Source organism: Pteropus medius, unplaced genomic scaffold, assembly GCF_902729225.1.
Source record: "Pteropus medius unplaced genomic scaffold, Ma_sr-lr_union100, whole genome shotgun sequence".
Lineage (NCBI taxonomy): Eukaryota > Metazoa > Chordata > Mammalia > Chiroptera > Pteropodidae > Pteropus > Pteropus medius.
In genome coordinates, this window is record NW_024351731.1 from 4,843,142 (window position 1) to 4,856,935 (window position 13,794).

Below are 13,794 nucleotides of genomic sequence, written 5' to 3' on the forward strand. Positions count from 1 at the left end.
GCTATTCTTTATTTTCGTAGCAGCTTAACTGAGACACAATTCGCAAGCCACATCGCTCACCTACTTAAAGTGTGGGAGCCAGTGGTTTTAGGGTATTTACGGGGCTGTGCAACAATCACCACAGTCAACTTCGGGACATTTTCATCGCCTCGGAAAAGGCTCCGGACCCATTTGTGGTTTATTTCTCCGCATGCCCCCCCGGCCCGCCCTAGGCAAACACTAATCTCTTTTCTGCCCCTACAGATCCGCCTGTTCTCGGCACTGCGTGAGGAACGAGACGGCGGGACGAGGCTGCGACTGGCTTCACGGCCAGGTTCTCTCAGCACCGTGTCTTCCGGCTCATCCATGTTGTAGCGTGTGTGTGTGTCAGTCCTTCACTCTGCTGCGCTGCCACTGCATGTCACTGCACGGATGCAACACGTGTCACTCACTCGTTTATCGTGGGACGAATGTTTGCATCGTTTCTACTTCTCAGTTATTATGAGCAAAAACGCTGCTGTGAACATTTGCATGCAAATTTGTGTATGAACGAACGTGTTTTCATTTCTTTCCGACACCTACCTAGGAGTGGAACTGCCAAGTCCTATGGCAATTCTGTTTAACCTTTCAGGGACTGAGAGACTGATTTCCAAAGCAGCTGCACCACTGGACGACAGCAACGGACGAGGGCCCCGACTGCCCCCGTGCCCACCTGTCCCAGACAGCCCTGGAAGCGAGGCGTCAGCGTCCCTAACACTGCTGTCGAGCCACCTGTTAGCCCTTTGAGTCTCGGCGGGTGTTGCTCCATGAGTTAGGGCTCCGTTTTTAGGTGCACATATAATTGTACGTATTTTTGAAGAACTGACACTTTCCTCATTATAAAATGCCCTTCTTTATGTCTATTAATTTTCTGTTTGTTTTAAAGTCTATTTTGTCTGATATTAGCATAGTCACTCCAATTTTTTGTTTTCTATTTTCAGAGTATGTATTTTTCATCCTTTACTTTCAACTTCTTTATATCTTTGTATGTAATGCGTCTCCTGGATCTTTTTTTATACTCAGTCTGAAAATCTCATTTTAACTGGCAGAACACATTCGCGTGAAACACTGTTATTCACATCGTTACTTTACATGCACCATTTCACTCTTTGTCTTCTGGGTCCCCTGGTCTCTTTTTGTTGTTCCTTTATTCCTCCTTTACTGCTCCTTTTAACATTATTTTCTAGTGCAACATTTTAATCCTTTAGTAATATCTTCACTACATATTTCTGGAATTACTTTCTCTGAGGCTGCTCTCGGGTTTCCCATGTGCATCTCACCTTATCAGGATGTACTTCAGGGCTGTCCTAACTTGCTTCCAGGGAGACTTACAAACATCCTCCCACACAGCTCAGTTCCCTCCTCCTCCCTTTCCACGCTATCGTCACCATACGAATGTGTTAAACGCCCACTAACACGCTGTCATGATGCTCACTTTGAACATGTCATCTCTCTGCAATCTGGCCTCAGTCATTTCTGATGATAATCTGAAAAGTTAGCTGATAATCTCACTGGGGTTTCCTTATACGTGGTGAGCCGTTTTTTCCCTTGCTGCTTTCAAATTTTCCTCTTTGTCTTTTAGGATTTTTATTATGCTTTTTGGGGTGGATCTCTTTGTGTTTATCTTGATTGGAGTTCACTGAGCTTCTAGAATTTGCAGATTACTGATTTTCATCAAGTTCGGGACGTCGTTAGCCTTATGTCTCTGTACACGTTTTCTGCTCCTTCTTCCTCTCCCCTTCTGGAATTCCCATCATGTGCACATTGGTGCAAGACATGAGCTGGCACATTTCTCTGAAGCTCTGTTCATTTTTCTTCATGATTTTTCCTCCTGGAACTTCGGATTACATAATCCCTATTGATCTGTTTTCAAGAAGGCTGGCTCTTCAGCCAGCATCAAACCTACCGTTGAACCTCTCCAGTGACTTTCATTTCAGTGACAATTTTAAAGTCTGGAATTTCCATTTGGTTCTTTTAACAAATTCTATCTCTTCATTTATATTCTGCACCCAATGAGACGCTGTCATAATATCTTCTTTTACTTCTTCAGGAATGGTTTATAGTTCTCTGAATATACTTATAATGGCTACTTAGGATGCTTTGTCTATTGAATTTGACACCTGTGCCCTCACAGACAGTGTCTGTTGCCTGCCTTCTCTCCTTCCCGTGTAAGACAGGCGTTTCACTAGACCCCACCTCACCAAGTTGATATTAGGTTTAAATGAGCCTGAAATCTGTAAAGCATGCCACAGAGAGCTGGGCACATAGTAGGTGCTGTAAAGCATGTGACACAGAGCCAGGCACCGAGTAGGTGCTGTTAAATGTTAGCAACTTTTTTTTTCTCATGTTATTTTGCACAGAGCAGGTGCTTTCTACCCATACTGAGGAGGCAGGGATAGGCGGCATGGGTGAAAGGTAACAGTACAGCAAGGGAGCACGAGACTCAGATTAAAACAGATGCAGGATCTGATTCTGCCTCTGCCAGAGCCAGCCTTGTGACCGTGGGCAAGTCACTCAAGTCGGAAAATTCTGCGTCATTCCCATTAGAGAAGTGACAAGACTACGTTTAAGAAGCCATTATGAGGAGTAATGAGAGAATCCACAGGAGGCACCTGGGAAGAGAGCAGATGCTGCAGCCATGGTAATGAGCTGTTGGGTGGTGACAACGTCAGGCACTGAGTGAGCTGCATTTGTCAGGTCAAGTCTTCTAGGGGAGATGCTTTGTCTTGTCCTCTGGGGTTTTCTCCTTAGTACTGAGACCCTAGAAGAACTAATTACAATCACAAATAAAGACAGTTGTCCTTCGCTGAGCATCTACAATGGGCCGGGCGTTTTACAGACAAAATCATTGCTATTTTCTTCATTTTGCTAGTGGAGTAAATGAGGCTTTCACAGGTTAAGAGACCTGATCATGATCACGCAACAAGTAAGGCTAGAGCCAAGGACAGTTACTGAGGTCCATCTGACACCAAGCTTGCGCTGCTGATGCCATGATGCCACGCTGGAGGCTGGGAGCTAGTGCTTCCACCACGCCAGCAGTGACAACAGTGACAATAGTGTTTGCTCTGCTCCCTGTACTGTTTTCAATCGTTTACGTGAATGAACTCATTTACTCCTCAAAATGCCACTGGACTGTTAACGATCCCCATTTTACAGACGAGGACACTGAGGACAGAGAAGTTGAGAAGCTTGGTGGGGCCAGGATTTGCTTCCCAGACTTTCGGCTCCCGAGACCTGCTCTGAGCTGTGACTTGTTCATCTCTGTAATTCTTCTCTGACCCACCATCCACTGCATTCACTCATGAACACACCGAGCTAGGCCAGGCACCGGGGACACCATGATGACAAATCACAGGCCAGGACGTCAGGGAGCCAGCTGCTGCTGGAAATGCCAGTGATGTGGGAGCACAGAGTTAGGGGGTGACCCGGGGGTCACTTGGGGGTCGGGGAGACATCCTAGGAAACCACTCAGAGTGGAGGTGAATGATGAGAAAACACGAGCCTGGCAGAGAGGGGTGAGGGGAAGGGGAGGTGGGGGGAGATGGAGGGCACACTCATTCCCGATGGGAGAGAGATGCCAAAGGAGCCAGCGGCGATGGCCAGCTTGGGAGCACGTCTCTGCCAATCTGGGCAGAATTCCAGGGGTGGGGTGCAGTGGTAGAAGACAGGACCAGAGTGGCCAGTGCAGCCAAGTTTATAGGCCTCCGAGCCTGGGAGAGGCCATTTTTGAGAGGTTGGGGGCGGTTCAGTGCATTCTAGGTGATATGCACGCTTGGGGAAAGCCTTGTGTCTCCCACCCCAGCCACACAGAGAGGCAGCCCGTCACTTACCGAGTCCCCTTTCTCGCCCTTGGGTCCAGGAGCTCCAACGGGCCCAGTGGCTCCCACGTCTCCCTGAGGAGTCAAAACCGAAGATGAACACTGGGCTGCCCATGGCCCACTATGCCCAACTCCCTACGAGCAGCTGATTCTGTCACTGCCAACTACAAAGCGAGGCCATACTTCCTACCCTGGAAAAGGAAGACGCATCTTAACCATTTCCCCAACCTTCTAATTCCAGGTGTTCGGGGAATCTTGGGAAATTGAGCAGATGACAGTATCGTACTCTCAGCCCTGGGAATGGCCTGGCCACTGTTGTGTGGCCAGGGCCCCAGACGGGGAATCAGAAGCCCCAGGTTCAAACTCCAGTTCTGCTACTTAATGGGAGCCATCACGACAATCTGGGCTTCAGGCTCCTTCTCTGGGAAATGGGCCCGCCACCATGAGCACGCACAAGACAAAGAGGCTGAAGGTGCTTTGAAATCTGTCAGAGGCCAACCAGGGTCCCCGACTGTGCCACTGGTAAGACAAATCTGTGCCCAGGAGGGCCCTGGACCCTCACGACTGTCCACGAAGAGAAGGGGGCAGGTGGAAGAGAGAACAGAGTCTGCGAGGGAAGGAAAGATTCACCAAGGGCCGTGGGGACCGGAGCCCAGGCTCCAACTGTGCCACAGCCGGTCCACGCAGGCTCGCGTGCAGAGCGCAGCAGCCTCGGCCAATTTGTCCTATTTCCCTTTTCTCTCGGAATGCAACTGCGTCTCCCCCTGGCCCCATCTCAAACTCTGCACTCTGAGAGCAGCTATTCTGCGTGTGCGGTTCCCTTGGCCTGCAATGCCCATGCCCTGCCCGCTCTGTCCCAGGCAGCTCCGACACACCCCGCTGCACCCAGCTCAGGACGCCTCCCTCAGAATGGCGTCCCGAAGCCCTCTCCAGGGCGCTCCCCACACGGTGCCCCAAGCCTCTCAGTCACGTCCCTCTTCCCGATGGCCTGCGAGTCCTGAGGAGAGGGCTCTCTGTCATCCACTGTTACGTCCTCACATCTAGATTGGGCCCTGGCACCCAGGGGACACCAGGCCATGCTTGCTGACTCAACCCAAGCTGCATCTGGGTAAATGGGGCCGCTGGGGACCACGGCCGCTTACCCGGAGTCCATCCACGGGGACACGACTCGAGTGGGGTGCTAAGGGACCAGGACTGCGATCAGCCACAGGGAGCCGGGCTGGCCTCCAGGTGGCCACAACCACTCCCCTGCTCAGAACGCCACCCCCCACCTCGCCTTCCCTGCTGGCGTCCAGTCGGGCTGCATCGCTGAGAGCTCAGCTCGAGGTCACACCATGGACAACGCTGCCTCAGGTAAACTGTTCTACTTACGGCCCGCGAACCCCGGGAGCCTTTTCTTTTTTCTGCCATCCGACAGCTGAAGGGCTGAGGTGACAGCCCGGGGGCGCTCAGTGAGGCAGAAAGCCCTGCTCTTCTTCTCAGTGACCACCTGGGCCCCTGGGCCACCCCGCGCTGTCCTGCTTCACAGCAGGGGAGGGGAGCTGAGTAGGCCGTGGGTGTCAGTCTGTGTGTGTGTGTGTGGCACGGTGTGTGATGGCCTATGTGATGATGTGCATGATGGTGTGTGTTGTGTGTGTAGTGTGATGAGTGTGTGTGGTGATGGTACCTGTGTGCAATGATGTGTCTGATGGTGTGGGTAGGCAGTGCTGTGTGGGGCTGTGTGCGCTAAGGAATTGTGGGGTGTGACTGTGTGTGGTGTGTGTGATGGTCTGTTTGTAATGGGGAGTGTCGTGCTCCCATCCAGACTGGGGAGTGGGGGAGAAGGGTGGGTAAAGGGAGGAGATGGAAGCACAGTGGGAAGGGAGAAGGACCAAAGGACCAGCAGGGGCTCAGTGGGGGTCTGATTGAATCATGTGACAATAAGTAACGTGGGGATGGGGATGAAGGAGGGAGAGAGAAACCAGAGAGAGTGGAAGGGAAGGAGGGAAGAGAGAGGGAGTGGGCAGCAGGGGCAGGAACGGGAGAGGGGAGGGGCAGGAGGCTGTGCTCTCTAGACGTTTCCGCCAGCCCCCTCTTTCAAATGCCAGGCCAGGCAGCGGCCCCTGGACACTGCTGAACCGCTTCACTAGCCCCTATGGGACCACGGGTAACGCACGCAGCTTTCTGACACCCAAATGACGACACAAGAGGACAGCCTCACCCAGCTCCGCAGCACTGCAGCCGGGGATGGTGGAGAGAAGGGGCTGCTGTGGCTGAGGAAGGCGCACCCCAGAAGAAGCACCTGGCTGGCTTAGAGCAATTAGCAGTTTGGAAAATTTGTGCAAAAAGAACTTCATGGAATTTAAACATACGGAACCTGCAGTGTGAACAAATAGACTCTTACAAGCCCAACACCCCGAGTGTCTGAATACAGAGCCTGAAAGGACTGAGCGGAAATAGCTCCACGGAGAGCGAAGCCTGGTGGCGAAAGCGGGCCCTGAGCCAGGGCTGGCGGACCCCAACCCTTTCTTGCTCGCGTTTTCAGACTGAGAAATGGAGGTCTGAGCAAAGAGACTCAGATGCTCCAACTTCTATGCTGCTTGCCCACCCTTCCATCCCAACAAGCTCAGAAGCAAAATCCTGCGGGCAGGAATCGAACACACGGACCGTTCTTCCTGACACAGAGGGCAGAGCGGAGGACTGCTCGGCCCCTAACTGTGCCTCTACCAGCTCCAGTACTGGCCTTCAAGCCGGGGAGTCCTACGGGACCATCGGAGCCCCTGTCACCCTGAAGGAAGAAAGACCAAGGAAAGGAGGGCGGCTCTGTTCTCACCCGTCCCCTTGCTCCCTTCACGAGCTGGTTAGCCACCCACGTGCCCGGAAGCCACGTGACGACCAACAGGCCGGACGAGGTTCCCTGGAGCGACAGCCCCTGCTCTTGCTCTGCAAACCTGGCAGGGAACTTGGACATCACCTAGTGCAGCCACTGGCGGGACAAAGATAGAGACAAACGAGATGGTACCCTAGGGGCTATTTTTACCTGAATGTGCCATCCTTTCAGTTAAAAAACTAATAATCATGTGGCCTGCTGAAGATTCATATACCTATCATTCACTAAAATATAGAACATGTCTACAGGCTATTTCTAAATATGAACATTGTTTGCTTTTTAAAATATGTGCTATTTGCATAAAAGCTCTAATTACCGGATGTAAAATTGTGACTTGTTAAGTTATGGATGCATGTAAATATCGCCACTCTAAAAACAAATGCAACATGATCCTTACAATTGTATACGTGTAAATCTCATCACGTCAATGAAGAGTGACACCACACCCATCCACACGTGGGCACCACCCGTCACTGAAGAGCATGAGCACTCTTACGGCCGTGCACTCAGCTACTTCAAGAACAGTTTTAAAAATGCATTCATAAATGTCACTTGCACATGCAAAGAGATGAATACCTTCTGTGTGCTCAGCCTCACGTGGCACCCCCCAGAATGCCTTGCGCCCACCAAGAGGTTGGTTCTGGAAATGGAAGCAGCGACACAGGCCTCGTGACCACCCAGGCAAAGAGCAGAAATGCTCTGTGAACTGAGCTGAAGGTTTAAAGCACTGGAAGCCACGTCTGCCTGCGGCCAGAGTTGTCCCCCAGGACTCCCGGGTCCCTCATGTCGCACATCCTATGAAGTGAGGATGGAGGAGGGAGCTGCGGCCCCTGTCTAATAAAAGGGTTGCTGAAGCTCTTCTCGGTGGGGGGCAGGCCCCTACCCAGCCACCTGTGCCTGGGAGCGTCTCAGGCAGGCCTGGTGGTAAGCTTTGACTGTAGGACTTTTTAAGACACACAGCCTATGTGTCTGAAAACCTCTATGCTCAGCACAAATGGGTGTTTGATGTTTACTGTCAAAAATAAGGGATGATTGAATGAATAAAGGAATGGCTTATTGGGCGATACCACCCAGAGTCTGAGGCTGGGCATTTGAAAATCTTGAAGAGTGATATCTTATCCTGCCAGTGAGAAAGAGAGGGTGTGTTCGTTTACCTCTCCTCCCATCCATCCACCATCATCCACCATCCACCCATGCACCCATGCACCCATGCACCCATCCACCCATCCACCCATCCTTCATACCCTGATCCACTTATCCATCAATTCAACCATTATTTAATACTTTCAGGCTTTATATCACTAGTTGAAAACACAGACAGGGCAATATTTAGCCTCTGCCATCTAGAACTCATCTCATAGAAGTAAAGACACGTAGACACGCTTAGTCCAATGTGATCATCGTCACAGCAGATGGAAGCACAGGCAGAGAGAGAGAAGGTCATATGGCTCTTGCTAAATAGATAGTTATTGAATGGACAGATGAATAATGGGAGGGAAGAAAGGAAGGAGGGGCGAGGGCGGGAGGGAAATCACACAGCCAACAGCAGCTCAGGAAGGGTTCCCTGGCTTGTGCTGGAAGAAGGGCAGGCCTGAGCTGGATAGACGGGGGAGTGAGGAAGACGCTCAGGCAGAAGCCGCATCTGCCTTTGCCAGGGGCCAAGAAGATCAGAGTCCTCTAGGAAGCAGGTGGCCGTGCCTGGCATGGGAGCGGGGAGGGAAGCGGAGTGAGATGAGGCTGCAGAGGCAATGGGGACCCACCGCGGGGCTGCTGGAGAGGGGCCAGGGGTGGAGGGCTGCTCCACCCCAGACTTCCCTCCCCGCTCGTACCAGAAACTACAGGAGCCTCGGCAGGGTACAGCCAGGGCACGGGCCTGCACTGGGGACAGGTGTGGCCTGGAGAGGCTGGCTTTGGCCACCTTCTTGGCATAGGCTGGCTGTGCACACACCGGCTAGTGATCCAAACTTCACAACACTGTTACACTTCTCATCTGGGTTCTCCACCAAAAACGAGGGCTCGAAAGGATTTGGGCTTTTCTGTTATTTCATTAACGGGTGAACTGGGTCAACAGATTGTGGCCACCGTGAGCCTGTCAGGGGCGGAGGAGGAGCCGCTGCCCAGCACTGCGCGTGCCCACGCTGGCTCCACCCCGGCAGCTCTCAGTCCTCACCGGCCTGGCCCCAGGCTCGGGTGCCTTCATTCCACCCCCAGGGTCTGGCACCCTGGGTGGAAATAATAGAGGGAAGGTGTGAAAGAGAGCAGGGGAGGGGATAGGAGAGGAGAGGGGAGAGAGAGGGGAGAGAGGGAGGGGGGGAGGGAGAGGGGAGACTGCCCGCCAGGGCAGGTGTACCGGCAGAAACCTGTCACTGAAATTCCTAGTGTGTCCACTGCAGTTCCCATCGACCGTGACTTCACAGCTCTGTCTGAGTCCCCCTCGCCCCTCGCAGTCGCTGAGCTGCTGCTGCGTGCTGGCCCCGAGCTGGGAGGTGCAGCACAGCGATGCACGGACAGGACCACAGGCTGGAGACCAAGGCTCTGGGTCTGTGGGGCCAGCAGAACGTCCTGGAGACCCGCTCTGGCACAGTCTTACCTTTGTCATGCTTGTGCATGTGTTTAATTTGTTCAGCTACAGTAGTGGACAGCATACTGTTTTCTTAACAAAAGGGCCACTGGTCTCCAAAGAAACAAAACAGACGAAGGGCCCAGGCCCTCACTGAGACCCTTAATCTAGGTAATGGATGGGTGGTGGTGTTCACAGAAACACACTTAAGTTCAAAATTAGAGATAAGACGCATAAAAACCTACTCACACGTGCATTTAGGTTACAGACCGTGGCTGGTTAAAGGGAGCATTGAGACGAAAAGGGTGAGGGCGTGCTCCACAGAGCACATCTAACCCCAGTCACAGCCTGCTCGGAGTCTGGTCCCAAACCAAATCCTACTTGAGTTAGTGGCACGTGAGCGGAGGAGGCGATAAAACAGGAGCCAGGAAAACCTCGGGAATGCCTTATTAACTCCAGGAAATGTTAATTAGCACCGATTGGAGCCACTCCCCTCCTAGGGGGCATAAAAGCCAGGAAACGGGAGGTCCAAGGAGCAAGCACACTTCCCTGACCTGAGAATGGCCAGAGCCTGGAGCATCCTGCCCTGGCAGACCACATGCATGATGGGAAACTCCCACCTCCACCACTGACCCTGCTGACCAGCCTGCCTCTCTCAGCTCTGGGGCTCTGGGCAGGGGATTGAGGGTGGACTACAAAGGTACCTTTTCTCCAGCTGGGCAGGAGCAGTTGATTGTCTTCAAAAACCCGATTTGTTCACTGCCGGAAGTAGGAGGCTTTGGGGGCGGGGGTGAAGGCTCTGTAAGCACGGTCACCTGGCACTGGAAGGAAAGGCCAGGGGTCAGGACCTGGCTTCTCACTCAGCACTGCTCCCAGGCCTGGCACACTGTGGCCTCCCCCTCCTCTGAGCACCGGAGGCACAGCCAGTTGGTCCCTCCTGGGGATGACCTGCCAGCCCCTGCTTCTCGTTCCACAGAGCTAGGCCTCATCACTTGGCCAGTAGCCTCAGGGTGGTGCCGACTGAGGCAGGGGCCACAGCTTGACCTGCGTGACCCTGCTGGACCAGGAAAGAGACCCCTACTGATGATCATTGGGCTCCCTCTAGGTCACATTCTGATAATGGACATTCCCCTAACCCCCAAGTGCCAGTTCTGAGGCCCTGGGAGACCCCCTCCCTTCCAGAGGCCGAGGACGGAGAATCCTCTCTTCCGCTGCCAACCTCTCTGTGTAAGAGTCTCTGCTCACCGGGCCCGAAGGGATGTCGCAACAGGTCTCCAGCTCTGCATGGCGGGAGTCACAATAAATCACAATCCGCTGTAGGTCAAACTGGAAAGAGAAATGAGGACAGAGGGTGAGCCTCTGGAACCTTCCACAGAACCTTCCACAGCCTCAGACAGGCTCTGCTAGCAGGTGACACTTCCTCCCCAGGTCCCCCCCGGGCTGAGCCGGAGTCACTGCCTTCCCTGAGCTGAGTGTCAGAGGACATCTAAGAGTCGCGTACTCACACGCCTTCTAAAAGTGAGGCCCCAAGTGCAAGCAGGTGAGCTGGCACAGGTCCGCATCCAGTTTCATTCCACCTGAATGAGGCACGGGCCGCCCTCCGACACCCCCGTCACCGCGTCCATTTAAAGGCCCTTCCGCGATGCTGTCGCAATCGCTTCTGAAAGTTCTGTGTCGTTTTCAACCTCTCCAGGCGTCTCCGCACAGTGGTTTAAACAAACTTTTTAAAATAAAAATTTGCTTCTACCACCTCCTTTAATGCCACGACCTCTTAAAATAATTTACGTGCACACACGCATACACACACACGCACACATGCGCACGCGTACACACACATGCCCAGGCCTCCTCGTAGGACAGTCAAGGCCTCCAGGACTGGCTCTGCCTGCCTCCCCAGGGGCCTGCCCCTCACTCCGGGCTCACTCTACAACATTGGACCTCAGGGGTTCCCATGCCCACGCCTTCGCGCGTGGACCCTCCTCTGGGAAAGTCCCTGAAAAACTAGCAAATGCTCAGGCCCCCCAAAACCATGCTCGGGCATTCCCTCGGTGTCCACAGACTCTCTGAGGCTCCTGCAAGGTGAGGCTTCGTTCCACTCCCCTGGGGTGTAGGAGGGGCTTAGCCACCTGCTTTAATGAACAGAACGTGGCAAAGGCGATGGCAGGTCACTTCCCAGATCAGGCAGTACAAAGACCGGCTCCTGTCCTGGGGGTCCTGTCTACAGATCTCAGCACTCGCCCGTGGGACACCAGCTGCCACGCTGTGAGCTGCCCTATGGCTAAGTTCGGGTGGAGAAACGAGGGCCGCTTCCAGGGGCCACCAGCAAGGAACTGAGGCCGTCAGCTCAAAAGCCCGCAGGAGGCTGCCCGGCTCCACTTGAGCAAGCTTGCGGGTGGACCGCTCAGCCCCTTTGCACTTTCGAATGACCGAACCAACAGCCAAACGCGGGCTGGCCAGAAACCAGGAGACAGTCAATGCCTGGTGTCCTCACTTTTCTTGGATGAGGGGGCGTTTGTTACGCAGCAGATCACTGACACGCCCCCTCTAGTCTCGCAGAGAGCTCACTGTGCCCTCGTCCCCGCCACGCCGGCACCTTGCCGTACAGCTGACGCTGAACGTGGTGGGCTGGAGGCAACTCTGTATTTACGTGCCCATCCTCCCTCTGGGCTCCGCGCTGACCCGAGTCCCTCAAGCACACTGAGCCCTGCTCCCCCGCGCTTTGCCCTCCCAGTCCCCAAGTGGTCCCTCCCTCCTGCTCCTCTTAGCTTTCACCTCCACAAGCACCTGCCTGTGCCCAGGTCCTGTCACCTGTCACTCTAACACGTCATCCTGTGCACCTTCGTAACAGCACTTCCCACATACAGCACTGCGTGCGTGTTTCCTAGTTTAGTTTCCCAGAATCGGGGTCCCCCGCTAGAATGTCAACTCTGAGATAAGGCGCTCTCTCTCGTCTCCCACTGCACCCCAGCACCGGCGCCATTCCCGACACACAGACGCACAGAAAGCACGGCTGAGGGGTGAACGCGTGCATGGACAAGCGTTTCCCGACTGGCACCGGAGCCGCGTCCGTGGATGGAGGCACGCTCTCCCACTAACAGCTAACAGTGCCGCTAGCTGCCCTGGTCTCGCGCCTCCCCGACGCCCTCCTCCGGCCTCTGCTGCACTTGGGAGCCCCTCCGCAAGCTGACCGGGCAGGTGCCCAGCCCTTGACCTCATCCTGCCCTTATGAGGTGCCCCTGTAGGTGTAAGCCCTCAGTCCACTGACTTGGCTTAGTAGAAACATAACAATTCCAGTAGTTTGTCTATTTTATTTCCTGTAAAGACACCAGCCCACAGATGAAAAAAAAAAACAACAAAATCATTCTTTTGAACAAGACCTATTTTGCAGAGACGGTCCTGCTTTCTGCATTAGCAAGCCTACACGCTACAGCTGGGCCCGTCCGGCAAGGCTGCAGAGACAGGCACGGAGCAGGAAGAGGCAGAGGCTCAGGGCTGGAGACCAGGAGCGCAGACGGCCCGGGCCTAGGCAGAGGCGCTCTGGGTGGGCGGCGGGGAGCGGCCGATTCCCAACTGCCTGAAATCCCGCCACTCCTGGCTGCCTGATCCTCCCTCCCTCTCCCTCGCTGCGCCACGCCAGGATCCTGACCCTTCCTCCCTCTCCCTCGCTGCGCCACGCCAGGATCTCTCCTCCTGACACTCCTCTGGCCCTCGCCCCACTCTGAGACCTGTGCTCACACTCAGGGGGCAGTTCTGGGCTGAGCTGTCACATGGCCCTCCCGTCTGGCTTTCCTCCTGCTCCAGTCGTTGGCAGCTTGGTGACCCTTATCTGGCGACAATGTGGAAACCAACTAGGGGGGGGCAGAGGGCTTGGAATCTGGGATCGGTCAGACCCAGGCGTGAGTCACAGGCCTGTTGTCCCCTCGGGGCCACCGGCCAAGGCATGCCAACACCGAGCCTCGGGTTCCTCGCCTGGGAGGTATGGTGAGGAGCCAGTCCACAGGGCCAGGTGAGGGCCAAGCAAGGCCAAGAAGCTGCATCCCTCCCAGGGGGAGCTGCAGGCTGCTGTGGTCTCTCCCCGCTGTGTCCGAGGCCCCAAGCCACGAGGTTACAGCCACTGCGCTCAGAAGATTCACGAAGCGGTAAGGCACTTGTTGACAATTCCTCCACCTATTCATTAGGTTTTTTAAAATCTAGAAACCCAGCATAAAACCGTAAGTAGGAGCCGTATTCTCACTGACAAATGTCAGAGGGTCTGGGATTCCCCAGGACTGGGTGCAAAGTAGGCACTCAGCTGGTGTCAGTGGGCAAGAGGAGGAGACAGAAGAACCCACCTGCGCCACCAGATGCCACACACTGGACTCAACGGGCCCGATTAAGGGCCCGGTGTGATCATGAATTTAGGAGTCAGGGCAGGACAGGACCCAGTGGCAAACGCAGAGTTTACACGGAGACTGCGAAGCCTGAGCTCCCACTTTCTGAGCTGGCGACTTTGCAGGAATAATTCAATCTCTGCCTGGTTTTCCTGATGA

At 54.3% G+C, this 13,794-nt stretch overlaps 1 protein-coding gene across 1 annotated transcript in view; it reads right to left on the reverse strand.

Annotated features, from left to right (window-relative positions):
- COL22A1 (collagen type XXII alpha 1 chain) overlaps nucleotides 1–13,794 on the reverse strand; it is a 186,233-nt gene that overhangs the window by 136,691 nt on the left and 35,748 nt on the right. The window contains exons 7-10 of the mRNA XM_039846211.1: nucleotides 10,511–10,591; nucleotides 9,970–10,086; nucleotides 6,559–6,603; nucleotides 3,849–3,911 (exon numbers count right to left, since the gene is read on the reverse strand). Coding sequence (XP_039702145.1) covers nucleotides 3,849–3,911; nucleotides 6,559–6,603; nucleotides 9,970–10,086; nucleotides 10,511–10,591 — 306 coding nt within the window. The remainder of the gene's footprint in view (nucleotides 1–3,848; nucleotides 3,912–6,558; nucleotides 6,604–9,969; nucleotides 10,087–10,510; nucleotides 10,592–13,794) is intronic.